Here is a 20,552-nt window from a genome sequence, read left to right as displayed (position 1 = left end):
ATTATACACTTAGGTGGTTCCAGACGTTTTTAAAGTAAAACCCACATGGCGGTAACATGACGAAACATTTCACATTTTGGTGAAACCATTACGAATGTCTTAATGCAAATAAAAATCTTATAGAATTTATTACAAAGAATTTTTGTGATTTGTTTTATTTTCATGTTGTTGTTATACAAAGCTTTAGCACAACGAGCACGTAATCATGAAGTGATCCGAAAATTAGTGTACTAATATATCACATTAAGTCTTATTTTGGGTTAGAGTAACAAAGTAAGCTACATGTTTATCAATTCATTTAACCAAATAAATCGACTCATGTTTGATGAACGGTTTAGTCGGAATTGATTAGCTATATTTTTTTTATAACTAAGCATTAAACATATGACTAAATCTTTTAATAACCGCACTTTAAAGGTACATTTTAATTCACCCATGTCTTGATCTGTAACATGGTTAGGTGACCTGATATGGTATCACTCCAAAATGATCGTTTTAAGTCATGGAAACATATCCGGTCAGGCTAAAGGTCAGCCACTAACAATATGATGTGGTTGTTATGCGACCTGACACGACAGTTACACCTTAAGTGCTGGAAAAGTCAGTCATGAATGAGAAACATAAATATTCGTCTTCACCTGGTAAAAAAATCAGATATCGTCTCACTTTACTTAAACCTTAATTTCCCCTTATTAACAGATGCTCATATTCATGTCAAAGCTTGTTTACGAAACGAAACTCATTCTCTACGGGATAAAACCAATGGTAATTTGTTTTATAAAACATACATTGCTTGCCCGAGAGTGCTCTATCAAATATCCATGTATCATCAATACAAAACCCTAATGTGACTGATTCTTATTCTTACTTTTAACAATTAACATCATCAAACGGAGTGATGCTCATCTTAGGTCTAATAATGTGTAACAAGAGTCAAAGAAATGAGTGGGTGGAAGAAGTAGTATGGTCCCTATCAGAAAGACGAGATGCTATGTTCCATAATCCATATAGTGAGTGTTTCATCACCAAACTTTCCCTTTTTGCCATATTGCCCTACGCGTGAATGCATGATGAGCACGCGGTTGAAGTAGAAAGTGGGCTTGTTAAGAGATGGTACTCTAAACATACCGCCGACTTCACAGTTCACATAGATGAGTAACGTCGCCTTAATGTCTGACGGCCGGTCCCCTAAGCATACTTCAAACCTCAACCACTTACCAGGAACTTATTCATTTCCTTTTTTATCCTTCATTATTATTTTATATTCACCTTATCTTAAGTTCGTGATGACATATAATTTTATAAAATAATGTGTATTTTAAAGTATGAAACTAATCATTTGTCGTTATTAACTTGACATACTTAGAGAATCTTAAAGAATCATTAGTAAAAGTTTATGCATATGTAGTGTTCAAAAGCTTCCAAGACCTTAAGAATGTCTAATAGTTTGTATTATCACGTCAATGAGGTTAGAACTCACTTTGTTAGAGGCTCCTGCCTCTAAATGGGAGGTCTTATGTTCTAACCCAGGTAAGGTGCAAAATTACTGAGGGATTTTAGCTGTTAAAAAGAGGCTTGCTTTAGCGCAACGGCGACCGACAAGAGTATTCTTTAGATGGAAAGAACTCCAACTCTAATTTTATTACTAACCAAACAAACACATTTTAAATGAAATTAATTGATTGAGTAATTTGTGGTTTGCGTCCGTGTGGTTTAATGGCTGGACACACTTAGGACCCTCTTTTAAAACATGAGCATGTTGAGCCCTTGCAGTTGTCGGGTGGTATCAGTTATCATCTTCTCTGCCATCTTCATCGTCTTTGTGCTTCTGATGGCGGTGGCGTTCCTGTGCTTCATCCTACTTATGTTTTTACTGTTATCTTTATCGTCCTCATGTTTCGACCATCATCTTCATCGTCCCTATGTTTCGATCTACTCATGTTAAACACCACCGCCGCTGTTAAACACCTGTGATTAGTCTGATAGAAACACAAACTGTGGTAGTATCGTTGTTGGTCAACGCCACAACTGAAACACAAACGGTATGTGACATGTAAAATCAATCTTGATTAGTTTAGCTAATTACTATTGGTTAATGTCATAATTATATTTGTAAGAAGAAATCAAGGTAAATGTCACCATAACGCACCTTTTACTTCACATGAGGGTGCGTTGAACTTTTGGGTAGTGTTTGGTATGAAGTAATGATAGGCGGAATGAAATGGATCATTTCATACAAATAAAATAAAACATGCTTGGTTGGCATTAATCAATGGAATGAATCATTCCTATGAAATGGAATTCCTTTCATATATAACATTTTCATTTCTTAGTAAAATGTGTTTTTTTTTCATTCCTTTAAGAATGGAATGAAAAAAATATCAACAATTATTAATTATTATTATTTTGTTGTGGTATAACTATTATTAAATTGTAATTATTATTATATTTTTATTATTGTATCGTATTATGTTATTACCGTTCCATTAACCAACAAAAATATACGTGTGTATAGTTTACTATTTAGAGCATGTTTGTGATTGAGTTTGAAAGATGCTTGTTGGCTTATTGATGTTTTCAAAAAGTCAATAAATTGAAATGTGTTTGTCAATCACAAAAATCTTTCTTGTTTTAGCTTTTTGAAAGGGTTAAAAAACAGTTTTCCAAAAGTCCCAAATCATAGCTTTTCAAAATGGCTTTTTGAAAAAGTCAATAAGTCAATAAGTATTTTTCAAACTCAATCCCAAACATGCTCTTAGTAAAAAAAATAATAAAAGTGATTATTCACGTCATTCTTACGTGGTAACCAAACAAGATAATGAAATGATAATGATTCATTTCATTCCTTCGTTCATTTCATTCACTCGCTCATTCCATTACCTCATACCAAACAGACTCTTAGCCCAGCGTGAGCCTTGATATCCGGTTTGAATGAGGGAATGAGGAAAATGGAATCGAATAGGTGTTTTGGAAGTTTTGTATGGTATTGATGCCTAATTATGTCTAAAAGTGGAGTTGATCAAGTTTTTTTCATGAGAAAGGGTTTTTGTTAATAAAAGTTTTTCCTTGAACTTATTTATGACCTCGATTGAGTGGAAAATGAAGAAGAAAATTACGAAATTATTGAACACGATATCTTTAGTAGAAGACGACGACGAGACTGGCAACGTCAGAAAGATGAGGTCATAAGAAAGAAGATGAGTTTTAACTTAACGCTTAGGAAGACAAGGTCACGACTTTTTAAACCAGTCAACTGACGATCAACAGACGGAAGGGTGCAATGGGACCCGTCGGAAAAGTACAGGGGTCCAACCTTCCCATTTTGACTTATGGACCATCAAACTTCTCCCGGCTCTAAACCATAGGGGCACACATAGTAATCTTCTCTTTTATTAATTATCAAATAAAAAGAAAATAGAAGTTGTTTAGGTTTTCTAATTCGAGTCTTTCTTGTTTTGTAGGTTTCATATATTCTATAAATAGGACAAAGTTTATTTGTTTTCATTGTATTCCGTTCTTGTTTATTTTTTAATATAAGAGTGAGCATAACGTTTATGCAAACTTAGGTTTTGGTTTCCTGATTCAATTGTCTAACGGTTAACAATCTATTGAATTTTTTTTCATACACATATCTAGAAATGAAATTTGGTCCTACTAATTTTGTAATCTTAAGAAGATTATTTCTGATAGAATAAGATAACAAGTTGTAAAAGTTTGTAAATCAAACGGAAATGAAAATGAGCTTGTTCTTCATTTGTTTAACTTTAACCATACAAACAAACAACCAAACATGAACCACTTAAACGAAAAATCTGTATTTATTTTATTAAGATGATGAACAGACTCATGTTCTCTCATTAATATTCTATAGAGTAAAATGCCAAAATTGTCCCTAAGGTTTAATGAATTATGCGACTTTTGTCCAAAATGGTTTGTTTTTGCAGCCGGGCCATTGACGTTTCCCATTTCTTGCTAATCACATCCAACTTACTAACTCCGTTAATTTTCATTTTTAACCTAGGGTCATTTTTGTCCTTTTACCATTTTATTTATGTTTTTATTTTTAACTCAAATCCCACTTATCTTCATCTTTCTTCCCAACAACATTCTTGTTTAGTACCACCTCCACTGGACTACCACCAACAAAACCCCACCACCGGCCACCACCTCGCAACATCCCCGGCTCGTTCTCGCCGTCACTGCAACGTAGCCGCCACCGGCAACCAACCCCAAACCTTATTCATGATCTACCCCACCTTCTCCGTCGATCTTCTCCTGTTTCCAACACCGGCAATCATCACACCACCAAGAACACACACTTTCCGGTAACTATTCACTACCACCACCCAGATTCGTCACAACCACGAACGCAAACGTGATCCGTCACCACCACCATAACCAGATTCACTCCCGGAAACCAGCCCACCTTCTCCGCCTATGTCGAATCTAACCAAACCGAAGCCAAATCAAACCAAATTTGTTTCAGTTGGCCAAGGTTTGTTGGATATATGACTTACAACCAGTCGATTTACCTGGGATTAGGGCATGAAATGGGGATACGACCAAGAAATGCAGGCAGTTGTGGTGTTGTCATGTGGTGGGGTGTGGTCGGTGGTTGCAGATGGTCGCCGCTCAGTGGGTTTGGCCGGAACACATAGTGTTACTGGAGACTAGGAGCTTGTGTTTCTTAAGCGTTTCAAATCCAAAAAAACACATATTGTTAGGGTTGGGGATGATAATAATTTCGTGTCTGTTTGTATTCAGCCATAAAGACATAAATGCCCCTTCCTATGTTAGTAAAAAGTCAGTTATACCCCTGACTTAACAATGAAAACTAACAGCGTTAACGATTTGGATGTAATTGGCAAGAAACGGGAAGCGTCAATGACCTAGTTGCAAAAACAAACTTTTTTGGATGAAAATCGCATAATTCATCAAACCTCAAGGACGATTTTGACACTTTAATCTATTCTATAACTAAACTCTTAACTTAAATGAATTCAAATGATATTTTAAATAGTAAAGATCAATATGGGGTTAAATGGGATTAGCGAACCGAACGGCTGAAATTCGAACCGAGCGAAAAACGAAACGAGCCAAAATTGAACCGAGCATTTTTCGATCAAACATCGAGCGATTTCGAGCATTTTTTATTTCTTTTTCACTTTAAATTTTTTGATAAGAAACAAATTTGAAGACTGTAAATAATATATCTTGTAAACAAATTAGTAGTTTTTAGACAAACCTATAATAGGTTATTAATTTTTAGGAGAAAGAAGTTTGAAGTGAGATATAATAAACATGTAAACAAATTTTTGAGTATTCTAAAAACTTGAATCAAACTAATAAAATTATAAAATCAACGAAATAGAAAAATTTTAAAAGGGTTTAAAAATTGTATCTTGTATTTTATATGTGTTGTCTATATATTTATATATTTGTTCATATATAATTATATATAAAATAAATTAAAAATATTTGAGCCGAACCGAACCGAACCGAGCAGACCTTTGCTTGTTGCTTAGCTCGTTTACAAATTGAATCGAGCAGAGCGGCTCGTTTACAATCGAGTGAAAAAACGAGCGAGCATTTTCCGAGCGATTTCTGAACGAACGACGAACGAGTTCGAGCGATTTGGACGGCCCTAAATAGGATGCTAGTAAAATGGGCTAAATTCAACTTATTTAAATATATATGTAGATGAATGAAAATAAATAGAAGTTAACACATCATAAATGAGCCACACAAGTAAATGTTTATGAGCACACATGAACAAACATCGCATGTTATATAGTCCTTTAATTAAGTAAAATAAATGAAAGATTAAAACTTTGTTGATTGAATTAAAAAAACATATAAAAAAGCATGGGTTACATGGGGAGGTACTAAAATTGCTAGAAGTAGAGGGAACTGAGATGATGTGTACGTGATAGTCTAATCCAATTAAAAAAAAAAGCCTATTATTTATTAATATTATAGGCTACAAAAGCGTGTAATGGCCAATGAGAATATTGTTTTCTGCCTTTTGGTGTTTGGTTTATGGGAGAAACAAACAACACATATATATATTGATTGCGTGTCTAGTGTCTACACACATTACATTTACATTACACTCTGTGTTTAAGTGAAAAAGGATCTATCTTTCTTTCAATTTCTGTAATCTTTCCTTATTATTGCTTTATTTCTAGTCACCCTTCAAGATTGACTTTCTTGAAATTTTTATTTTCATCAAGATTTTGAATAAAGAGATTTAAAAATGGAAAGTGGGTATTCAAGGAAAGATGAAAATATGCATCCCCAATTGTTGAATTTGATTCCTACTGAGAGAAGCTGGTTGGTTAATAAAGATGATAATATTGAAGGATCAAAAAGCCACCATGAAAATGGTGATGAAAAGAAGCTTGAGTTAAAGCTTGGTCCACCTGGTGTTGATGATTGGCCTGCAAACAAATCACCACAAAAAGCACCTCAAAAAAGGTACCTTTCTCATTAAATTCAGCTATAAATTCTTTTGTAAATATTGTAAATTTGGTGATTAATTCTTGATGCTAAAAATTGGTAATTTGTAAAATCTTGAAGAAGTGCACCTGGTCCTGTGGTGGGATGGCCTCCTATTAGATCATTTAGGAAGAATATTGGAAGTAGCAGTTTAAAACCAGCACCTGTTAATGTTAAGAAGGAACAACCGGTAGAAGAAAGTTGCCAAAAAGGTTTCTTCGTGAAGATCAACATGGACGGTGTTCCGATTGGTCGAAAAGTCGATCTTAACGCGTATGATAGCTATCAAAAGCTTTCTATTGCTGTTGATCAACTCTTTAGAGGACTTCTTGCAGGTCATAATTCTTTAAATGTTGTTGAATAAAATAATAAATATAATAACAATAATAATAAAACGTACCCAGCAAAATCTCGGCAATGTTGCAAAAGTCGCTAAGCGGACCCTGGGCAGCCGACTAGGGAGTTGGGTGTACTCGGGGAGTACTCGGAAATGGTAAATTTAAAGCAAATTAATTTTTGAAAATTATATATATGTCAAATATCATAAGTTTACTAATATTAATAAGAAAACAATTGGATATCAATATAAGTAAGATAAATACATTTTTAAATACTACATTATTTTAAAATTTGATAATCATTAATTAAAAAATGATATATTTTTTTTTAATATTATAGAAATACGAATTATGTTTTATTATTTTAAGTCAAAATTGGCCAAAGTTGACTGACTATATGTGATTCTGGCTTAAGTTGACCAACTTTGATCGATTCTTAGTAACTAGGCGGAGTTAAAGAAACTCGTCTCCGCACTATACCTTGTAGGGTCAAGGAGGGTGGACGAGGATAAACATTTCATAATGGTAGGGTCAGGGAGGGTGGACGAGGATAAACATTTCCTCTATTGTAAGGATGTTTTTTTTTTGGGGTTACATATAACATATTATTCAGATGACATAAAATTTAGCGAAAGAAAATCAAAGCAACAACGATACAAAAGTACTTTTTTTTTACAGATATTAGTAAACTCAATTCAATTATGGGTATATATGTAAAACTGAGTTGGCTTGTTAAATGTGTTTCAGCAGCTCAAAATGATACATCCGGAGGTCGAATTAACGATGATCGTGAACATGATAAAGCGATCACGGGTTTGTTAAATGAGAATGGAGAATACACTTTAGTGTATGAGGATAATGAAGGGGACAGGATGCTTGTGGGTGATGTACCATGGCAGTAAGCATCTTATCTTATCACTTTGGTTGTTTCTGCACTAATAAATATAAATGCTTCTTGTATTTTAGACGTTTCTAATCATGAATAGTGGAATCTTAATTGTTTGGTGGCGGATCCAATATTATTGTCTATTTCATGCTCAAGTACCCAATTTTTATCTTCTTTTTTGATTTGTGGTCGGCAGGATGTTTGTTTCTTCAGTTAAGAGGCTGCGGGTAATAAAGAGCTCTGAAATTTCTAACATATGCGGCCGTGAGTTTACTTAACTTTTAATAACTGATGTCATCATAAGGTTTTGAGTACAAATTTTGCAATTTTAATGATTATTGGTGGTTTTTTTTTGTTATAGTGTTGATATTAAGTTTGTTGTGTTTATTTTGTAGCATCTGTTGAAAAGTCAACCTGTAAAAATGGATTTTCAGAGTAAATTTTCTTTAGATTTGTGGTGGATTTTCAGAGTAAAATTTTCTTTAGTTTTATAACTTGTGAGAACATGGATTTAGATATTAGTTATTTTTTATTTTATTTTTTGTTTTTCATAATTTTTTTCTGGTGCCTAAAGCTCCTTTAATAAAGTAAGCTGGTTATTGTTGATTCTAAACAAATCAATTATTTAGTTTAAATAGAATCAATACTTGTAAATATGATTTGTATTAGATTGTTGTATATATGTAACACAAATCTAGTAGGCGTGCAATAACTAATTCACTATTGGCCAAATACTCCCCCGCAAACTAATCAAGCAGGATCGAGACCATCCCCTTGTATGTTGGGTTCCAAACCTGCGCGCTTGCGAAAGATTAAGTTTGTAAACATTAAACCAGAAAGTGAAGTAGCCCAAACTGATTTCGTTTTCATCGCCAGCACATTTGATTTCTTTTTGTTTTGTTTTTGCTTGATAGGCCAAAGCCCATGATAGATCATCCCATGTACTTCTAGTACTCATCATGGGCCTAGGTTATCAATTTATGGTGAGCCCATTGTTGATACGCATCATTACATCAATGAATCATGGGAAATACCGGCAAACACAATCGGTCTTGGGCTAGTCTTGTTTAGGCCCACTAAGTACTTATTTTTTTATTGTAGGGTAATTTGTGCAAAACATAATCAAATTATGTTTCTCTGTACACACTCATATTAACTAAATTGGCAAACTACCTATGTGCCTCTATTTTACATGCAATGTATTCGGCTAGTGGCAATTTCATATCTTCAACATTTTGTACCTAAACATATCGTTGTAGTGTAGGTAAAGAATATGGGGGAATTTTCCATCCTTGAAATGAGAGAATTGATGTAACTTTTATCTTTCAAACTCTGTTATAATTTTTCTTTGTTCCTTGCAAACTTTTGTTTGCTAGTTTTGACTTTGATCAATATAATGATATATATAATCCACTGCCTTTCAAAAAAATGAAAATTAATTATCTAACTTTAGGTATTTGCTATAAAATTTTACCGCAATTGATTTTCTGGTTCAATGACATGAGGGTGTTGGTTAAGGCCTATGATCTTTAAGGTCTTAGGTTTAAATCCTGACTCTAGGACGTTTTTCAGAGTGGTGGGTTTCCTTCTTGATGGTGTTTCTGAGTGAGTCAGACCTGCAGCGCCAAAAGCAGGACGGACTGTTAACATCCCATCTAAGAAAGGTTCACTCGAGTATTGAGGGAAGTTTCAAACGCTGTTAAAAACAGAGGTAAGTGAATACAGTGCTGTCATATACCTAAGCTTAGAAGTAAAACCCTCAAAACTATGTCGTTTTAATTTAATAGATAAAACCATACAATAAAAACAAAACCCGCTTTTTTATTTTGCTCATCTTTCTCAAAATCAATTTGAAGAGTTGCTCTTTCTTTGATGCATCACACACCTTTTCCTTACTCTTATGTCAATTTAATCACTTCATGTTAATTTTTTTTTTGGAATGAAAGAATAATTATTAACGACCTTTTATGTGACTCATTACCAACTGAAACAAATTCAAGAGTGCATAAGGGTTTGGTTTGCAATGACCCACCTGTAACATTATATTCAAAATAGTAGATACAAAACTGTAACATTTACATTGTGGAAGCGTTTAATAGATAAATCATTACAACAGTTAAACCAAAAAGATGGAGTTTTGTGTAGAATATAATATTTTAGGAGGGTGTTTGAAAATTACATCAAAAAGCATTTCTCTTCTTTTTTTTTTTTTCGAACCTTCAAATCAATATTTTTTTTTCATAATTAGAATAAAACAACCAATTGAATAACAAATCTTTTCCATTTATTGAACAATTGGAGATCGTTTCTCCTATTGTGTGAACTATGAATATGAGAAATTAAAATGATGAACCCCAGTAGATGATATGTTTGGATCTGTTTCGTAAGTTGGTTTGGGATTAGGGAAAGACGAACAATAGTTGTTTATCATTATATGAATATAAAATAGGAAATAGAGATATTTGATTGACTTTTTTAAATCAAAACTACATAGTTTGGAAGGTTTTGTGTCTAAGCTTAGGTATGTGACAACACCGCATTCACTTTCCAAATAAAATATTATCGTGATCCAAATGGATATAAGATATTTCATTAATGAAATTATACATGCCAACAACGAATCACCAACAACTTAGGTTATTTAGGTCCACATTGTTTGGATTTTGTAAAGGGGGAAGAACTGAATTGAGTGTTAATTTGAAATTTAGAAGGTGCGTATGTCGGCATTTGAGTATTAATTACTTAACATAATCATTTCTTCTTTCTCAACCACTTTTTAGGGTTCCAACATTAATCAATTTAATTTTGAATGCAAATGTTACTTTAACTGGATTTTGTAGGTGTGAATGTTTTGAGCATTGTTTGTGGTAGGTTTGTTGATATTGATATTGTTTGTGGATTTTGTAGCTTGATATTGACAAGAAATTTCTACTGGTTTGAAATTTATTCGATTTGTTTAGATGTTCGGTTTTGTCGGTTTTATAGTTTAGTTATCTTATGGACAATTTAAATCTTGGAACTAACGGTGTAAACTGAATTGGTTATCTACCTTTTTCCGTTTATGAGACATGCAATTATCTATGTTATCATATTCATGAATCGTCTTTATATTTAAAATTAATTTGAATATAAATTAACATTTTGAAATAATTGTTTAAAAATTCAGTTTATAGCTGTCAAAACTGAACATTTTAACGTTAACAAAGCAAGTTAGACTGACTCGCCCAACTTGCCCAATTTTGTTAATCATTTTTTTAAATGACGATTTTGTTAACTACTTTATTAACTAATTGACAATTTTGTGCTGAATCATTAGGAGGTGTGACTGATTAACAGGTAGTCAACCTTTAAATTAATTCCGCATGTATATGAAACTTAACAATTAGTAGACTCAATAAACTATTTAGAAGTGTCTTTCTAATAAATCAAACACATTCTACATTTGACCAATTAAGAGGCAATATCTTATAGAATTATTAAAAAGCTATCAAACAATCCAAAATAAACCGTTCCATTTGGAATTTTTAACCATTAACCCTTCTAAAACAAAAGATTTTTTTTGAAATATAGGAGGTTGGTGTGTGAGTGTGACCATTATAGTATGGAACTATAGTATGGAACTTGGTGACATCATAATGCTACTTTTCACAAAAAACTTTTTAAAAGATTTAGATGCAATTGATTTTGTCTGTGATTCTTGACTTGTTTGACTGGATTATGTATTCATATAAATGATTAATGACTGCTTTTTCTTACATATTCATACTTTCCAATTGAACCATAAAAAATTTACCGGTTTTCTCATTTTCCATCTTTCTCTGTTCGATTGTTTCTTTCTACATCATCTCTTTGTCATGTAATGCAGTTCATCACGAGATAGTGTCAGAAAAACAAATATATATATTATTTTAAAAGCCATACATTATCTCTGAAAGCCTTATTTAAAGGTTTTGATGCCACTTTATCCACATTTTCTGTCTCCATCACCTCTCTGCCATTCCATCTGATAATAAACATTTGGTTCTTAAATTCCCATTTTTGAGTTTATATATATCACAATATGGGAAAAGCTACAAGGTGGATTAAAGGCTTGTTGGGTATGAAAGATAAAGAAAATGCACACAATATAAATTCTGGTGACCGGAAAGACAAGAAAAGATGGAGCTTTGGAAAACCCTTAAAACATGAATTCCAGAAACCGGCGGCACCAAGTGATGCCGCCTGGTTGAGGTCTTACATGTCGGAGACCGAAAAGGAACAAAACAAGCATGCAATTGCTGTTGCGGCTGCCACGGCTGCCGCAGCAGAGGCGGCAGTGGCAGCTGCACAAGCTGTCGTGGCCATCGTGAGACTCACAAACTTACGTGGAAATGTCTCATTTGACGGCCACGACAGCGAACACTGGGCAGCTGTTAAGATTCAAACCGTCTTTAGATCCCATTTGGTAATCACTAACTACTAATTATCACATTTTTTTTATATAGAATGAGGATTGTAATTTGTAATTGTGTTTTGTTTGACTTCATCACAGGCTAGAAAGGCTTTAAGAGCTCTAAAAGGATTAGTGAAATTACAAGCTCTTGTGAGGGGATTTCTGGTTAGAAAACGAGCCGTCGCGACTCTTCATAGTATACAAGCTCTAGTTAGAGCTCAGGCCGCAATCAGATCGGATAGGGCCCGCCGCTCGTTCACCGAAGACCTACGGTCTGAGCCATCGGAGGGCCGTAGAAAATCAAAATGCTACGACGAGAGCTCGAAAATAGTCGAAATAGACACCTACAAACCACAATCTAGATCACAACGCATCAACAATTATACACCTGACTCTTGGGTGGATTTTAGTTTCAATTCCAATTCCAATTCCAATTCCAATTCCAATTCACTGTATCAGTATAACAACATGCCGTCTCTCCTTCATTATCAAAACCCCGTGCGTACCTCGATTCCTGAATTCCATCATCTCCAAGATTTTGCGTGGGGATTCATGGATAACGATTACAAACTCTCAAACACGGCTCAAAGTACGCCTCGTTTCAGTAATTCAAACAGGTCAAAAAGGCCAACCAAAGCGACTAAAAGTGTATGCGGAGATAGCTTTTTTAGGCCATATACAAACAACCCGAGTTACATGGGGAGCACACAGTCGTCTAAAGCGAAATTGAGGTCACATAGTGCCCCTAAACAAAGGCCAGATTCGGGGGCAAAGAAGAGGTTGTCACTTAATGAAATAGTGGCATCAAGATATAGTTTAAGTGGTCTGAAGATGCAGAAGAGTTGTTATGAAGTTCAAGAAGCTATTGATTTGTAAGGGTGGTTAGCTACTTAATTAGATTATTAATGTGAACAATTTACTTTTTTTTTCGGTTTCATTTATGTATAACAGGATTGAAATTGAATATGGATGTGTTGTGTACAATATATTAAAGTGTTAGATTTTCCAGTATTAAGCGTTGTTGAATCAATTGAACCCGGCGAACTGGCGACTTGAACTGTACTTGTCTCAATTACATGCATATCGTTAAATTAATATTAATGGTCTTGATTACGGTCCGGTTTAGTTGGTCTTCGGTGTATGAACAGTTGTAGTGGGAATGCTTGTTTGATTAATATTTAAAAACTAGACTTGTTTATGTTTAAACTATAAATGTTCGAAGTCATCATCCATTTAAAAAACATTTCATATTGAATTTATTATCATCAAGAAAAATATGACTAAACGTCTAAACTTTCAATTTTACAAGAGGCAAAAAATTTTTTGTGGGGAGGGTCAGAATAGGTTAGGAAAACTTATTGGGTCGTGTGGGAGATAGTGGCTTCTCCGATTAATAAGGGAGGCCTTGGCATCTCAAGGTTGAAAGACGTAAATCAAGCTTTGCTTTCCAAATCTGGAGACTAAAAACCGAACAAGAAAGTCTTTGGAGGAAAGTTATCGAGCCGATTCTGCTCCTCTAAAAGCTGGGAATTTGTTCCACTCAATAAAAAAATCACGGAAGTATGGAAAAATATCGGAGCTATTGTAAAGAACATAGGGGCTAGAGGATGCAGTTTGGATAGTCTGTACAGAGGAAATATTGGGGACGGTAAAACCACAAGATTTTGGTTCGATTGGTGGCATGATCGAGGCCTGTTAAAAGACTTGTTTCCAAAGTTATTCAAATTGGAAAACTATAAGCTGTGTGCTGTGATCGAGAGGGTCAGAAGGATCGGTTCCTTGATTGAATGGATGTGGGAGTGGAGAAGACAACCAGCGTCGGAGGAAGATCTTTTTGGCTTGCTGGGTGTGCTTCTCGGGTTTGGTGGAGCTGATCGTTGGGCTTGGATAGGGGATATTGGGAAAGAATTTTCAGTGGCTGCTGTGAGAAGATTAATTATGGAGGATTGGGATGTGAGTAGGACTGGCAATTGGGTACCTGTTTAAGACAAGATAAGACATGTTAAACAAAAAGTGCGGTATGTGATTTTTTATTTTCTTAAATAATTGAAATTAGTAGGCTAGAATTCATGATTTTCCCTTATTGGTATATGAAACTTAAAACTGTATTATAGTCCTGACATATAAAGTAGTTAAATAAGTCATATTCATGTTTGATACTTTTGTTAAGTGCATCGTTGCTTATCTGCTAAACTTGTTAACACACGAATTGCCAGTAGTAGAAGTGAGTAACAAATACGTGCTTGATTGGTCTAAATGGGCTTTTTAGGAAATGCCAAATTTTCATTTGGAGAGCCGTTTTGATCCGTATCCCTCAATGTTGTAAAACTCGCTAGACAGTTGACCCCCTTGGAGGGAGTACTCGGAGTACTCGGGGAGTACTTGGCTTGTACTCGGACAAGATAAACATAACATAAAACAATTATGGTATATTATATATATGTTAAGACAAGCATAATTCACGTTAAAATAAAAATAATTCATATGAAAAAAAACATAATTCAAAAAATTCATGTTTTGTTGTTATTTTTAGCATTTTACTAAAAAAATGGTGGCTGAGTTGACCTTGGAGGCCGAGTAATCCCGAGTACTCTGACTTTTGACCGAGTTGGACCTTGGCGAGTAATGGTGGCCGAGTTGGGAAAAAGCGGCAAGGTTGATGTCCGAGGACCTTGGAATCGCCGATTCCAAGGCCTTGGAATCCGACTTTTACAACACTGGTATCCCTACTTTGGAGGCTCTTCAAAACGGGAACATCATGGTGGACTCGGATATTTGTTGGCTTTGTGGTTCAACTAAGGAAATGGTTGATCACTTTTTTGTTGGTTGCGGTGTGGCGGCCATGGTGTGGAGTTGGGTTTTGTCGTGGTGCAAAGTTCATCTATCCTTTGGCTTTTCCATTAGAGATTTGGTGGAATTTCACAACATTGCTGCTTTGCCTCAGGTGAAAAAAGAAGTGTTCAAAGGTATTATTTTCATTGCTTGTTGAAGAATTTGGAAAGTTAGAAACGAGTTGATCTTTGAAAACAAACCGGTTAATTTAGAAGGATTTATTGGGGATGCAAAAAATCATTGGGGATGTAAAGGTTTTGGGTAGGGGTGCAAACGAGTCGAGCCCGAGCTCGGCTCATTTAACTTGCAGAGCTCCAGCTCTATTTTCAAAGCTCGAGCTCGGCTCGTGAGTATATTTTCAAGCTCAAGCTCGGCTAATTTACTATTTATCAATTAATTATTATATAATTATAATTATTTTTATATATTTTTTTATTGTAATTTTATGTATAAACTAATACACACACACATATATATATTATTTAGTGATTTTTGTTTATTTTTATAACAATATATATTTATTTGATAATTATTATATATATATTTTAAAAAATTATATAAATGATAGGCTCGTTTTGGCTCGCGAGTCGGTTCGAGCTCGATAAATGAAGCTCGGGATTGAGCTCGTTTATTAATGAGTCTTCTGTGACATTTGTCAATTTTGGGTTATTTTATACTTGTATTCTTAATGTAAACCCGACCCGTTTTGTATCCCGAACCTTTCGATATATCAAAATGATGAATTGTATGTTAAATATTTGTTTTATAGTTGTTGGATAAAAAAAAAACACCCTTTTCGGTTGGGTAGCCTCATCAAAGTATGATCATACGTTAATTCCGAGTATATATGGTATCCCCATATAGAAAGGTGTCGTCAATGTATTCTTATTGACGATTTCATTATTGTCGTCAGTGTATTTTTATTGACGGTTTTATTATCTAAATTGTTGCTATTATTTATTGTTTTCATATACTAGTTGTGGATTTCATACTATATACTTATTGTCCAAAACTATGAAAATTGCTCACCAACCTTCGTGTTGACAAACTCTATTTTATGCAATGTTACAGGTTTGATGTTAGCTTAATTGGATTACTTGAAGAAACTTATTATCTTGGCTTTAGGATATTAGAAAATAAAAAAACAAGTTATTTGTTTATCTATCTATTTGGCATTTTGTATGTATAATTGTTGTGTTATTTATGATGATATGGATTTAAATGAGTTGTTTAAATATTGTAACTTTATAGTGTCATTGTGCAATGAGCAATCATGTCGCGCCTCGACGTTTCCGCCTTCATTGGTCGGGGTGTGACACCTTCTTTTAGGCTCAAGCTCGGGCTCGATTCAGCTCAGCTCGATCGAGCTTTTTAACAAGCCAATTTCGAGTAGCTCGTGAGCAGCTCGACTCATTTGCCCTAGTTTCGGGGTTCCTGTGGTATTGTAATAGAATAAAACTTAAACGGGTCTCTTAAGTAGATTGGTGTTTCTTTAATCTTATGCAATTTGCTCAGTTTTTTTTCTAAGTGCGGTTTGTCGTGTTTATAATAGGTACCGTTTAAAAAGAAAAAATAAATAAATAAAAGAAAAAAGTATATATATATACAATGAAAAAGTACAATGACAAAAACTAAACACAAACACTTAGTACGAGGAAACAAAAGAAGCAATCATGATTGGTTAAAAACAAGTATTTTCGTAAAACCATGCTACTCTAATATGATCATCTGATATGTCGTATTGAAATACACAAAGTCCCCGCGATTCAAGGGTTTATTTTAAAAAAAGTTGAGGAATTAATTAAGAGAAAATTTCTAAAATAGTTATTTATGAAAACAAAATTTTAGTTTTAGATATGACTTTCAAACAATTTAAAAAATAGGTACTATAAACTAGTCATGACAAGTAGATTGAATCATAGCATGCCACGTGGCCATAAACTAACCGTGATGAGTAAGTTCAATAACAATCTAGTCGTCACGACTAAAGTAGTTGCATGCATCGTAATCAATAACCACGAGTACTGCATAAATGTTTTAGTTGTGACGAGTAGATTACAATTTTTCGAGACACGAGTAGTTTACTAAACTAACTATAACGAGTTGTTTTGTTTACCAAATTCATCGAACCGGTTAGTTTTACAAAAAGCTAACTGGACCAGTTAGTTTGAAATATCAAATAGTTACTACAAGTAGTTCTTCCTAATACATTCCCAATACGAGTAGTTCTTCCGTAAACATATCCAATACGATTAGTTTGTTACCAGTTAACCCGTCGCGACTAGTTTGACTTTATAATCTACTCGTGGCTACTCATTTTAGCGTGAATACGATTTAATTAGAAAATATTCTAAAAGATTACTCGCCGCAGTGCAATTAATTAAATCCTACTCGCCGTGGAATGCGACAGCCGTCACTCCTGTACTTGGTTGGAAAGAGAATTTGAAACTAAAAGGTTTCAAACACTTACTAAAAGAGAATTCGAAAAGTTTCTGCAAACAAGTCGGGCTGAGTAGGATCCAAATAAACGTACCGCGGCGAGTAGGATTTAATTAATTGCTCCGTGGCGAGTAATCTTTTAGAATATTTTATAATAAATCGTATTAACACAAAAATGAGTAGCTTATAAGGAAAAACTAGTCGCGACAGGTTAACTGGTAATAAACTACTCGTATTGGATATGTTTATGGAAGAACTACTCGTATTGGGAATGTATAAGGAAGAACTACTCGTAGTTACTATTTGAATTTTAAACTAACAGGTCCAGTTAGCTTTTTGTAAAACTAACTGGTTCGATGAATTTGGTAAACAAAACAACTCGTTATGGTTAGTTAGTAAACTACCCGTGTCTCGAAAAGCTGTAATCTTCTTGTCACGACTAAAACATTTATGCAGTACTCGTGGTTGTTGATTACGTTGCATGCACTACTTTAGCCGTGACGACTAGATTGTTATTGAACTTACTCGTCACGATTAGTTTATAGCCACGCGGCACGTTGTGGTTGGATCTGCAAACTACTCGTGTACTAAAATAATCTACTCATCATGACTAGTTTATAATACATATTTTTGGAATTCTTTGAAAATTATACCTAAAACTAGAATTTTGTTTTCATAAATACCTATTTTGAGAATTTTCCCATTAATTAACGCAAACAGAGGTATTATTTTAAGCTGGTGAGTGATTTATAACTTTGAATTTTGAGATGTTTACCCATCACCAAGATAATTTGAAGGCAATGGCTACACCACTACCACTATCAATACTATAATTATTATAATCATATTTTTTAGACTATAAATCTTTCTTATATTTTATACTTTTTTCTCTCTTTGTATTTTAACCTTTTCCATTCCCACGTTCTTAATAATAATAAACAAAGAGCATAATCCTCTTCCCATTATATATGTACTTGATCACATTAACCAGAAGTCCTTGGACTCGGTCAAACTTCAAATGAATTCCCCTCGATAAATGGTGAAGATGGATTTCGGGTATTTTATCTCGGCTCAGTCTTCGGTTTTGGTCAACCACTCTCCGACATTCAAATTTTAGTTTCATAGAGGAGTCCATAAGGGGGATCCCCCACCCCCTTCCAATATTATTGGGATGGAGGCTCTTTCATGTATGGTTTTTTTGTATGTGTGCGGGTGAAAAGGGTATTTTTCAAAGGATTCAATCTCCTAACAAGGGATCGGTCTTGTCTCATCTGTTTTACGCAGACGACGCTTTAATTGTGGATTGTTGGTCTCAGGGCCGCCCAAAGCGGGATCGAGAAGGGTAACAGAACCAGACTCATTCTCTCAAAAGGTCCATAGTTGTAAAAAAAATCATATATGTTCTATATATAGTTTTGTTTAAAACATAAGCCTATAATATGACTCCTTGGTGCCATAAAAAGAGTGATAGTGTATGGAATCAAAGGTTGTCGGTTCAATTTCCATTGGTTATGTTTTTATTTTTCTAGTTTATAGAAATAACTTTCATTTGTGTTTTACAAACTTATTATTATTATTATTATTATTATTATTATTATTATTTTGCTTTGCTCTGAATTGGGCTTTGAAAATACAACCTAATTGATAAAATTGTCAGGTTATTTATCACATAATTAAAATCGTGATTTAAAAGGCCCTTTTTATGCTTGTCCCGAGACTTGAAATCTTAAGTGATTCTTTGAGACGTACGACCCTGGTTGGTCTCGAAAGAATTTGCTAAATTAAGGCTGCCTCTTAAGGTGTTTTCTCTTGGTTTCTGGACTCAATATAAACGTCAAGTCAAATTTATATGGCTTTATTGTTGATTATGTCGAGTAGTGTGTGTACCGCGAGTGTTGGTATGGGTCCACAAACCTTTGATTTTCTTTTACTTGATCAAGTCTCATCATCACCTTCTATGATATGATATTGAAGCCAAGTCATAATAATAGTTATCTCAAAAGAAGAACCAATTAAGAAAGGGATATGTTATTCATACACCTTTGGTTATCCACACACCCTATATTAGGGCTGGCATATCGTGTATACCCGTACACGATAAGATACGAACACGAAATGGGTATACCTGTACACGACACGAAAAATTTTCGTGTACCTGTATCCTAAACACGAACACGAACCTGTTAATACCTGTAATACACGATAATACACGACAAGAGCTGTTTAGTAACACAAATTTGACAACCTGTTTAGGGAAATAAAAGTCGTCAAAAGTTCATAAAAGTCTTAAAATAAAATATAAATCCATGATCCTTAACAATTTTAAGACAAAAAACCATAGAAGCAAACAATAACAAGCAAACAAAAGTCATTGAAAGTTCATAAAAGTCTTAAAATAAAGCATCCGAATTCTAATCAAACAACATCAAGTTCCAAACTTCCAAGCTCCAATTGGTCTTTCTTCTCAAATCTTCAATTCCAAGCAAGCAATCAATCAAACTTACACACAAAATAAGTATAGTCAATTAGTCATGTTAATCATATGGACAATTGGGCATATTCATATAGTTTTATCAAGCAACATTACTAAGTAGAAGGAAGCACCGGCGGGCGGCGGCGGCTCTGACAACGGAGAGGAGAAACTGAGAAAGTCCGGTGACGAAGTGGTGCCGGCTGAGAAGTGGTGGCAGAGGAATCACCGGAGAAGGGCGGTGGGCGAAGAGAGGTTTGGCTGGAGAAGTGGTGGCGGCGATGGAGAAGTGAGTTAGGGTTTGGAAACGTGAAAATGGAAAAGTGAAAGTGGAAACGGGAGTTAGGATTTGGGGATAAATGGATAATAATAGTTTATAATTATAATATTATATATATATATATATATATATATATATATATATATATTTAATTATAAAAATCTAACCAGGTACTTACAGGTAAACATGTATTTTACCTATTTAGACACGAAAATTAACAGGTAAATTCGTGTCTACCTGTTTAGTACACGAAACCTGTTAAGGCCTTAGCGTTACCTGTTAAAGTCGTGTAGGTACGTGTCGTGTATTCGTGTCTCGTGTATGAATTGCCAGCCCTACCCTGTATACGATCGTATAGGAGTTATACTATCGTATGA

The 20,552-nt window shown here is 34.3% G+C and overlaps 2 protein-coding genes across 2 annotated transcripts; both read left to right on the top strand.

The window, feature by feature from the left end:
- The first annotated feature begins 6,239 nt into the window (after positions 1 to 6,239).
- Positions 6,240 to 7,924, top strand: LOC143551894 (auxin-responsive protein IAA26-like). The gene is made up of 3 exons (XM_077042237.1): positions 6,240 to 6,477; positions 6,580 to 6,833; positions 7,587 to 7,924. The coding sequence occupies exons 1-3, from the start codon at positions 6,257 to 6,259 to the stop codon at positions 7,736 to 7,738; spliced, it is 627 nt and encodes a 208-aa protein (XP_076898352.1). The 5' UTR covers positions 6,240 to 6,256; the 3' UTR covers positions 7,739 to 7,924.
- Positions 7,925 to 11,669: 3,745 nt separating this feature from the next.
- Positions 11,670 to 13,055, top strand: LOC143551893 (protein IQ-domain 26-like). Its single transcript, XM_077042235.1, has 2 exons — positions 11,670 to 12,166; positions 12,254 to 13,055. Exons 1-2 carry the CDS (start codon positions 11,783 to 11,785, stop codon positions 13,028 to 13,030), a joined length of 1,161 nt encoding a protein of 386 aa, XP_076898350.1. The 5' UTR covers positions 11,670 to 11,782; the 3' UTR covers positions 13,031 to 13,055.
- Positions 13,056 to 20,552: the final 7,497 nt, after the last annotated feature.

The sequence above is a fragment of the Bidens hawaiensis genome, unplaced genomic scaffold (genome assembly GCF_021521415.1).
Source record: "Bidens hawaiensis isolate Kalapana, Puna unplaced genomic scaffold, B.hawaiensis_p1.1 tig00016743_1, whole genome shotgun sequence".
In the NCBI taxonomy this organism is placed as follows: domain Eukaryota; kingdom Viridiplantae; phylum Streptophyta; class Magnoliopsida; order Asterales; family Asteraceae; genus Bidens; species Bidens hawaiensis.
This window is presented reverse-complemented; position numbering and strand designations above follow the sequence as displayed.